The sequence below is a fragment of the Sorex araneus genome, chromosome 5 (genome assembly GCF_027595985.1).
Source record: "Sorex araneus isolate mSorAra2 chromosome 5, mSorAra2.pri, whole genome shotgun sequence".
NCBI classification, from domain to species: Eukaryota; Metazoa; Chordata; class Mammalia; order Eulipotyphla; family Soricidae; genus Sorex; species Sorex araneus.
Window position 1 is genome coordinate 137,915,829 of NC_073306.1, and position 10,262 is coordinate 137,926,090.

Genomic DNA, 10,262 nt, shown 5'->3' on the forward strand with positions numbered 1-10,262 from the left:
AGCGGCCGTGTGATCTAGGAATTCTAAGATTTTCATAATTACGGTCTGAAGAAATCGCTGTTGCGAGTTGCTTGGGTCTGAGATTTCTGTGTGTGTCTCTGGATCGTGGCCACGTGGGAGCTGGTGCTTCCCGCTGACCCGCCCCTGAATTTTAATCGCAGCAAACTACATAGTAAGAAACATATCCTGGCACCTGAGTGAGGGCTGGGGTTTGGCCGGTCCGCCAGAGTCCAGAATCTTCCTCGTCAAAGGTGTCATCTGTTCCCATGAGTGGACAGCTCTGCTCCCCTCCCTGGGACCGCCCTTCCCTTGGGTGGCTGTGAGTGTGACTGTCTGGGCACTCCCCGGTACAGGTCACTTTACCTTTAAGGTACCAGAAACTGTCCCTTGTACATTTTTTTTTTTTAATTTCGGTTTTGGGTCACACCAAACTGTGCTTAGTACTTAACTCCTTTTTTTTTTTTTTGCTTTTTGGGTAACACCCAGCGATGCACAGGGGTCATTCCTGGCTCTGCACTCAGGAATTACTGCTGGCGGTGCTCAGGGGACCATATGGGATGCTGGGAATTGAACCCGGGTTGGCCGCGTACAAGGCAAACGCCCTCCCCACTGTGCTATTGCTCCAGCCCCTTAACTCCTTGTTGTTTGATTGTGGGTCATACCCAGCGGTGCCCTGGGCTGACTCCTGGCTCTATGCTCAGTGACCACCCTGGCCAGGCTCAGGGGCCCCCTATTGTGCTGGGGATGGAACCCGGGCCGGGCCCCTGCATGGCAAACACCTTGTCCTCTGTACTTCACCTGGGCCCAGACCTGTCCCGTTCGCTGGGCTCTGGGCGGGCCAGCCGCGCCTGCGAGGGGTGGACCCCTGGGTCCAGGGTCAGCCAGCTGCTCGGGAGGCCCCGGGCAGCCGAGAGCTGCTCCCTCTGGGGTTGGGCGCCCGGTTGCTGGGCAGGACCCTGCAGCGTCCCACCCTCCCCGGCCGTGTCACACACAGAGATCATAGTCACTTGCTTTTATTGAGTTTTACAAAACATCGTCAACATCATTTTTCTTACAGAACCTCTGCGAGCAACAAGCAGAATAAGAAACGGTCACAGACACCCCCTGGCCCACCGCCCACACACGGGCCACCATGGACTTCGGGCTCGGTCCGTGGACACGAAAACAACATCGCGCCTCTCTCGGGGAGCTCCAGGCCCACCTCCTCTGGGCCCTGGGCGTCCTCTCACTTCGGGTCAGCATTCGGGGTTCGAACTGGGGACGTGCATCCTGTGAGAGGTCGTCGGAGCGGTGCGAGGGACTGTCAATAGCTTTATCATTTACGGGTCAGTGATGCCTCAGGGAAGCGGGGGAATTTGACTGTAGGATTTCGAGTGCTTTTTAGACTCGGGGACCTGGGGGCGGCTCTGAGTCCAGTCGACGAATTCATTTTAAGAACCGACGAGGAATTCATTTCACAGAGACTCGCAGAGCAGGAGGCAGCTCTGAGCGGCCAACCGGAAATCATCACGAATTAATAAGCTTTTTAAACGGACCAATTCCTTCAGAGCCTTATCAGGGTTTCGCTGTCGGGTTTTCATGTTGCTGTTCGACTCTGCCAATTAACTGGAACATGAATAATCCACTAGTGCTGGAGAGACAGGCCTGGCGGGGCAGGAGGGGCGCGCTGCGAGAGGGTCTCGGACCCCCTTGGGCAGGGAGGAAGGGCCCGGGGCCTCGGCGTCCAGGGCCAAGAGAGTCTGAGTTGCCGGGGCTCATTTCGAGGGCCATGTTCAGAAGCGCGACTGTCCCCGTGTGCGGGTGCTTCTAAATGTCACGGAAAGTTCACTTGCAGATGAGGACACGAGGCTCGTCTCTGGGGTTTGGAGACCGAGTGTTGGGGCTGTGACACGGTTCCCCACTGGGGCTTTGTAGTCTGTGCAGCGGCTGACGAGCGTCCGTGTGGCCCCGTGGGCTGGGAGCGAGTGTGGGACGGAGCCTTCGAGGGCGCGGCCCCTGCTGTGGGCGGGGGGTGGGGGGGTGGGGTGGGGTGGGGTAGAAACAGCCAAACTCAGAGACGCCGGCACCTCTCACTGCTCCTCCGAGCGTGGCGTCTCTGCACAGCTCGCCTCCTCCGGGGCCCGGCCTCTGGCTGCCGTCGGGGGGGCCCCTGGCTCCCCGGGCCCGGGCCTGCCCTGTGCGTCGGCGCCCTCCGGGGCAGCGGCGGCGGCTGGGGGGAAAGGCAGCGGTCATCGGGGGCCCCGGGGAAGGGCCCGGAAGCACAGGGAGGCCAGACTCTGCCGTGGAGCCCAGGGGTGCGGGACCCCCAGAGCTGGGTGAGGCAGGAGGGGCCACCGGGGGCCTGTGCCGTGCTGGCCTCACTCCAGCCGCTGCTGCTTTCCCCCTATAGTTCTGGGGGGTCACCACCGCCCCCCGCCCGGCCAACCACCACTGGGACCGGCCCCGCCCCCCTCAGCGTCCTGGGAAACACCAGCAGGTGGGCGCCTCCCCGAAACACGCACCGTGGGCCCCCTGTGCGCCTCCCAGCTCCGCTGCCTTTCTCTTCCGGGTCTTCCTCCCCTTCCCCGACGGCGCCTGCCGCTCCGCCCCCGAGCACTTCTCCGCGTGCTTCTGCAGGCTGCTCTGTGGGGACACGGCACCGGCACGCGCGGTCAGTACGGTGGGCGCAGCAAGGGACGCTGGCCACAGGGCCCAGTGCATCCCGCCCGTGCCCCGGGGTGGGGCCCGAGCAGCGCCCCCACCAGAGACCCTGGGCACAGCTGGGAAGACCCCCACCCCCCCCCACAATAAAACCCAACAATGCAGGTGAGGACCCCGTTGGGGTCCTAAGGAGCCATCACCCCCGGTTGCCTGGTCTCCCTCTGGGACACAGCCGGCAGGGCTCTAGCGCCCCCTGGTGGTGCCGGGAGCTAGGGTGGGCGGGCTGCTGGGGGAGTGGCCCACCCTGGACTCTTTCGAGCCCCCAAGGTGCCCCATCAAGGGGCTCTTTCTGCAGGGACAGGCCGTCCTGCCCCAAACGTCCGAGTGGACCATCGGTCACTTCAGGAGTCAGCACGGGGGCCGACCCTTCCAGAAGGCTTCCCTGCGGCCTCCGACGTGAGGCCCCGTGCTGAGGTAGATAAGGCAGGGGGTCAGGGCGACAGGCGGGGGGGCCATCCTAGAGCAAGCATGGCCGGACACCCCCACACCCCGGGATTCTCGGGGCGGGGACACCTGGCTGGGCTCAGGGGACCCTGAGGGGTGGGGGATTGAGCAGGGCCAGCCCACCCCACCCCACGCTCTCCCCGGCCCCTGGGGGGCTCACAGCCCCACTGACTCTCAGCAGGGCCTGAGCCGAGATGAGCCTCTCGAGAGCCCCTGGGGGGAGGGGAGACGCTGTCGGCGTCCTCGCGAGGACACAGGAGCAGCCCAGCTGCGGGCACCCCCAGCACCCTGCCTCAGGGCCCTGAGCAGAACCCCCCAGGTCACTGCCCAGAGAAAGCCAGAGGTGGAGCCTTAGTGGCTCGTCACCGTCTCCAGCAGCAGCAGGGTGAGAACCCCAGGGAGAGACACGGGCTAGGCCACGCATGTGTACATACACGCACACAGACTCAGAGTACACACACATGCACGCACACATGCAGACTCCGTGCACACACACGCACACGGACACACAGACTCACAGAGACACACATACAGACGCACTCACAAATACAGACACACACGCACAGTCTCACACTCCACTGTGGAACACTTGGGGAATCCCATTCCTGCTACGAAACAGCCTCACGAAACGCACGCCTGGGCATGTCACACTCACACACATATGCACACACGCAAACACGCACACAGCCCTCTGCAGCTGTAGCACTGATCTAAGGACTAGGAGACACCCGAGTCTCTCCTGACTCCCCCCCGCCCCCTCCCTCAGCTCCAGTTCCCATGGGGGGGGCAGGTACAGTCGGGGCCTGAGTTCAACCTCAAGGGCCCCGGCTGTCCGTGGCGAGGGGAGAGGGTCACCAGGAAGCGCGTGACGTCCCCACACACAACAGCAACAGCAGAGGGAACGTCTGGGTCACAAGGACCAGCTTCAGGTGCCACAGGCAGCATCGGGGTCCCTGTCAGCAGCCCGGGCGCCCCCAGCCCGTCCTGCTCCCAGAGCAGCCGCCACGCCCTCGCGGCGTCTCCAGACGCACCCTGCGGGAGAAGGCCCTGGCGCAGCGCGGGCACGGGAACGTGGGGGGCCCGCCGGCCTCGTGGTGGCCCCGGTGGTGCAGCCTGAGCAGCTGCTGCTGCCGGAAGCTCTTGCCGCAGACGGCGCAGGAGAAGGGCCTCTCTCCGGTGTGGGTGCGCGTGTGCATGACCAGGTGGCGCTCCTGGGGCGGGAGAGAAGGGGCAGCGTGGGGCCTTGGCCTGCCCGGAGACCAGCCCCCCAGGACGGGCGGCCCCTGCCCGCCCCGCCCCACGGTCCCGGGAACTGCGTGCTGCCACGCGAGGGGAGGGGGCGGGCGGACACTGAGACGAGAGAGAGGGCCGGGGTCCTTCTCCCACCCTGACCAGAGTCCCCCACGCTTAGAAACCGGCCCTGGGCGGGGGGTGGACGCGGTGACGCAGCAAACGCTTTCCTCCTTCCGAGGGCAGGGGATGCGGCAAACCGGGAGCCCTGAGGGACAGCAAAGACCCCGCAAGCCGAGAGCAAGAAGGGCCACGAGACCCCGTGAGCGGCCACTCGGGGACGGGGACAGGCCGGGAGAGCAGAGGGACGCTTCACTCCGGCAGCCCCGACGGCGCCCACTGACCACCACCAGAAGCCCAGCTCGCTCCCTGCCCCCGAGGGGGTCTCCCCCATCTCCCTGCTTCGGACCATACGCCAGCCGGGTTGGCACCTTCTGGAAACATCTGGCGTTTCCTGGCCCGGGGCCCCTCATCTCTGCATCTCTCCTGCTCCCCACATCAGAGTCTGGGGATACAGAAGGTTCCGACCATCATTTTTATTTATTTAGCACTGAGCACTGTCACCCCATTGCTCATCGATTTGCTCAAGCGGGCACCAGTAACGTCTCCATCGTGAGACTTGTTGTTACTGTTTTTTGGCATATCGAATACACCACGGGGAGCTTGCCAGGCTCTGCCATGTGAGCGGGATACTCTCGGTAGCTTGCCGGGCTCTCCGAGAGGGACGGAGGAATCTGGAATCCTGGTCGGCCACGTGCAAGGCAAATGCCCTACCTGCTGTGCTATAGCTCCAGTCCAGTTATAAAATTACTTATTAAATTAAATTTATTTTTTGCTTTTTGGGCCACACCCGGCGATGCTCAGGGGTTACTCCTGGCTCTGCACTCAGGAATCACTCCTGGCAGTGCTCGGGGGACCATATGGGATGCTGGGAATTGAACCCGGGTCGGCTGTGTGCAGGGCAAGCGCCCTCCCCGCTGTGCGATTGCGGGGGGGGGGGGCGGGGGGGCAGCAGTTGTCCTAACCCGCTGGGCTGTCAGGGTTTCCCCGGCTCGCCCAGCGGCAGCCGCCGCAACCGCAGTGGCAAGTTCCCAACAGCAGGTGGCGCTGCCAGACCCCACAGAGCCCGGGAACTGGGGTCCACTGCTGGTCACCCAGGAAGGTTCCCGAGGGTGCCCAGGGGCCCAGCGGACACTGCTGAGACCTACAGCCACTGATTTCAAAATCAGCGCCAAGAAAATGGGGAAAAATACCATGAAAATCACCTACTCACTTAAAAAATAAAGGCACCAAGAGGTGAGAGAGAGACAGAGACAGAGAGACAGAGACAAGGGAGAGAAACAGAGACAGGGAGAGAGATAGAGAGATAGAGACACAAAAAACAAAGAGAGACAAAGAGACAGAGACACAGACAGTCGGAGTGAGACAGAGATAGAGAGAGAGAGACAGAGCGGGGAGAGAGAGAAAGGGAGAGACGGGGGGGGGAGAGGGGGAGGGAGAGAGATTTGGGCTCTCGCTCTGGCTCTGCACACGGCTGAGCTGGCTGGACCCCCGCCCCCACGTGGTCCCCAACAGGGAGCCCCGAGCCCTGCCGGCCCCTGACCCCCGAACAGTGGACGCAGGCACCAACTCGGCCCGCGTCTGTCCACAGCTGATTTCAGACCGAAACCGCCAGCCGGTGGCCGGCAGGTCACGCAGATCCACCCCTGGACGGCCCCGACTCCCGCCCGGGCGCGGACCCTCCCACCTTCCCCCTCTCTGAAGGCTCGCGGGCACTCAGGAGGACACGGGCACAGCCGGTGCAGACGCCTCTCGGCCACTCGCTGGGGCGCCGTTGGGACCTGAGCCGGAGTCTAAGCACCTCTGCGCCCCCCCCAACAACCTGACCCGAGGGGCGTGTGTGGAACCCTCGCCTTCCCCTTCCCTGTCCCCGGCCCCGCCCCTGTCCCGGCCCCTCCCCGCCCCTCACTCTGGCCCCATCCCTTTGGGACGCTGTGGCTTGAGGCTCACTGCAGGTTGTCCCCCCCCCCCCCCGAAGTGCGTGACCCAGAACGTCCCCCGACTCTCATCTGTCCAAGAAGCGGCCACGGACCCTCCTCGGCCACCGCCTCCCAGAGGCGCCAGGATGCCTCAGCCCAGGCCCCACCGTGACCAGCTCCGAGGGGGTGACTCCAACCTCGGGGTACAGATGGACGGGACCCCCGGGCTCCCCTCCCCGTGCCCGGCCTACAGCAGTGCTCCTGAGGGTCTGGGCGTGGACCCCGGGCAGCCGCCGGCAGGAAGCCCTGGGCGTCGGGGCACATGGTGGCCTGCGTCGCTCACCGTGTGGCCGACAGGCCCGCGTACCTGCTTGCAGGCGTAGCTGCAGAGCTGGCACTTGAAGCGCTTCTCGCCCCGGTGCGTCTTCTGGTGCTGGAGCAGGGCGTAGCGCTCGCGGAAGGCGGCGGGGCAGAAGCGGCACTGCATCTCGGTGGCCAAGGCTCGGTGCATCTTCCGCAGGTGCACGCCTGCGGGGACAGCGCCCGCCTGAGCCCGGCCCGCCCGGACACCAGGCCCTCCCGGGGACGCGGCCACAGGGGCCGTCAGGGTGCTGGGACCCACACGCCGCCGGGTGTGTGTGCGTGAGTCGGTGTGTTTGAGGCATGAGTGCTGGAGTGTGTATGATCGGGTGTGTCTGAGGGTGCATGTGAGGTTTTGACTTTGTGTGAATGCTCGTTTGTGATTGTGTATTCGAATGGGTGTGTTTTGAGTGTATAAACGTGTGATGTGTGTGAATGAGAGTTTGAGTATATGTGCTTGAATATGTGTGTTTGAGTGTGTGAATGAGTATGTGTGTAAATGTGACTGTATGAATCTAAGTGTGAATGTGAGTGTTTGCATGTGTATAAATGTGAGTGATGTGTGTAAATATGAGTGTGTGAATATGACTGTGTATGAGTGACATGAATGTGTATGTGTGAATATGTTTGAGTGTGTATAAATGTGTTTGAGTGTGAATGTGAGTGTATGTGTGTGTGTACAAATGTGACTGTGATTGTTAGTGTGACTGTGACAGTGTGAGACTGTGTGACTGTGACTGTGTGTCTGAGTTGTGACTGAGTGTGTGTGTGACTGGGTGTGACTGGGTGTTTGTGCGTGACTGAGTGTGTGAGTGTGACTGAGTGTGTGACTGTGTGACTGTGTGTGTGACTGTGTGACTGAGTGTGACTGTGTGTGTGACTGTGTATGACTGTGTGAGTGTGTGACTGAGTGTATGTGACTGTGTGTGTATGTGTGTGTGCACACGCACACACTCAGGCCCCTCTCCACTGTGCAGGTGTCTACAGCCCCTCCTGGAGGTGGCACCTGGTCTCGGGCTGGCATCAGAGTGACTGTCACCTCGTGTGTTTCGGGCTCAGCCAGAGGCCAGGAGTCAGGCTGGGGCGAGACGCCCCCAGCACGTGTGAGGTCAGAGGACGCCGGCCCCACAGGAACAGTCATAACCAGGCCCTCCTGCCGCCAGCCCTGGGGCTCTGGGGAGCACATGTCCTCTGAGTCCCCATTTTGTCCCCTCAGAAGCAGGTTCCCGGGACACGGGCTGGACCTCGCACCCCTGCGGGACTAGGACGGCCTGGGACCAAGCCACAGGGCCATGCACTTCCACACTCTGGCCACCAGATGGCGCCGCAGGACCGCGGAAGCCTCCGGGACCGCCTCAGCCCACTCACGCAGGTCGCTCTTCCTGGAGATGAGGGTGGTGCAGTGGGGACACTGGTGCTTGGACACGCCGTCGCTGTGCTTCTGCAGCACGTGGATCTTCATGGTGCCTCGCTGCGTGAAGCGGGCCTGGCAGACGGGGCACTCGTAGGGCTTCTCGCCTGGGCAGGGACACGCAGGGCCACGCCCTGGTGACCTCGGGGACACGCAGGTGACCTCGGGGGACACTCTGGTCACACTCTGGTGACCTCGGGGACACGCAGGTGACCTCGGGGGACACTCTGGTCACACTCTGGTGACCTCAGGGACACACAGGTGACCTCGGGGACATGCAGATGACCTCAGGGGGACACACTGACCCATCCATCACCACCGGGGTCCCGGGGCTGGTGGCCTCTGTTCCCCTCTCGGCCCGTCTCTGGTGTCGGCCCAGTTCAGTGACCCCTCCCGGCGCCTGGACCCCCTGGCTGTGCAGTGGCTGCCCTGCGGTGGGAGTCAAGCCCTGTGACCAGCCTCTGCGTGGCCCAGAGAGGTGGGCGGGGGCGGCTGCAGGGAGGCCTGGGGGCCACGGCGGGGCCCGAGCAGAGACGCTGAGGGGCAGGGAGCACCTACCCGAGTGGGTCCGCATGTGGCGCTTGAGCTTGTAGGTGTCCCTGCTGGCGTAGCTGCAGAGGCCGCAGGGGAAGGGCCGCTCGCCCGTGTGGGAGCGGACGTGCCGCTTCAGCTTGCTCGCCTGCGGGAGACGCCGCGGAGGCCCCACTGGCTCGGCCCCACTGGCGCCAGCCGGACCCGGGGAGCCTGCGGCTGCTCCTGTCCCACCCACGCGACCAAGCGCAGGGGGGCGGCAGGCGGGGCCCGGCCCACCGCACCTCCTGTGGCCCAGAGTGCGGGACGCCCCACCCCCAGCCCTCGGGGGGCGGCGAGGCCCCTACGTCTTGGGGGTTTCCGCTTCTCTGGTTTAAATGTTTATCTGGGGGTCCTGGGGGTCCACCCGGGGCATCAGGGACCTCTCCTGGCAGTGTTTGGGGGGCCTGGCGGGCGTGTCTGCTCGGTTCAGCGAGACAGGGGGGGCTTGGCCACTGGGGACAGCAGCCCCGGTGCCGAGCAGGGCGGGCCGGGCCGAGAGGGCACAGAGAGGGCCGCGAGCTGGGCCGCGGGCGGGGCCTCACCTCCACGCTGGCGTACTTGCACAGTGAGCACCGGAAGGGCTTCTCGTGCGTGTGCTTGTAGCGCCGGTGGCGGGCGAGCTCGCCGCTGGTGACGAAGGCCATGTCGCAGTCCTCACACCCGTGCGGCCGGGTCCCTGCGAGAGCCACCCGAGCGCGTCACGCCCGCCCCCGGCCTCGGGAGCCAGGACGGGCGTGAGGGCGGAGCAGAGGGACAGAGGGACAGGGCAGCCGCTGCCGCGCGGCACAGCCCGAGCCCCGCCCGCCCGGCCCACCCGTGTGCGTGTAGACGTGGTTGCGCAGCATGGTCACGGTGCGGAAGGCCTTGGGGCACAGGTGGCACTGGTGTGGCCTCTCGTCCGTGTGCGTCTTCACGTGCCGGGTGAAGCTGGACGCCCGGGATGTGGTGAAGACGCAGAACTGGCACTGGAAGGTCCTCTTCACACCTGCGTGGGGCGACGCGGGGTCGGGGGTCTGCAGGGACAAGGCCGGGTCTGCAGGACCCGGGAGCGCGGCCGGTGCCACGTCCACGCCAGAGCCAGCCCGTCAGGAAGCTTTCGCCACCCCAGGTGCCGGGACCCCCAGCCCCCCTCTGGGTAGGAAACTGCAGCTGCTCCCCTCCCCCACGGGGGGCCCAGAGCTGCATCCCAGCCCCGTCCCCGCGTCTGCTGCTTGTTGGAACCAGCTGCGACTTCTGTCGCCGTGTCCCTGCGTCCCCACCTCGTCCCAGCCGTCCCTCCGCCTCGGCAGACGGCGCCAAGGCTCCCCCCAACTGCCCGGGGCAGGGGGTCCCGAGGCGGCTGAGGCACAGGCTGTTCTGGCCATCTCCGCTGGCCGGCGAGGTCAGCGCCCTCCGTGGGAAGACGGAGACCCCTGTGAAGTGGGCCTTCGAGATCTCGCTTTTCTCCACGGGTCCCAGAGCGCCCAGCCAGGCCCTATGTAGAAGTTCATGGCCACAAGCGAGGC

The 10,262-nt window shown here is 64.5% G+C and overlaps 1 protein-coding gene across 1 annotated transcript; it reads right to left on the reverse strand.

The window, feature by feature from the left end:
- Positions 1-2,069: 2,069 nt before the first annotated feature.
- Positions 2,070-9,734, reverse strand: CTCFL (CCCTC-binding factor like). Its single transcript, XM_012935405.2, has 8 exons — positions 9,572-9,734; positions 9,300-9,433; positions 8,743-8,863; positions 8,142-8,291; positions 6,781-6,941; positions 4,176-4,355; positions 2,502-2,622; positions 2,070-2,209 (listed from the first exon to the last, which is right to left on the reverse strand). Exons 1-8 carry the CDS (start codon positions 9,600-9,602, stop codon positions 2,070-2,072), a joined length of 1,038 nt encoding a protein of 345 aa, XP_012790859.2. The 5' UTR covers positions 9,603-9,734.
- Between the last annotated feature and the right edge of the window lie 528 nt (positions 9,735-10,262).

What these genes read in the sequence shown, in the direction of transcription:
- CTCFL (XM_012935405.2), bottom strand. Translation starts at nt 9,602, where the DNA reads ATGCTGCGCAACCACGTCTACACGCACACGG. An exon ending in GCAAGTACGCCAGCGTGGAG is followed by an intron (nt 8,864 to 9,299) that starts GTGAGGCCCCGC and finishes CGTCTCCCGCAG; the next exon opens with GCGAGCAAGCTGAAGCGGCA. An exon ending in CTCCAGGAAGAGCGACCTGC is followed by an intron (nt 6,942 to 8,141) that starts GTGAGTGGGCTG and finishes CTGTCCCCGCAG; the next exon opens with GCGTGCACCTGCGGAAGATG.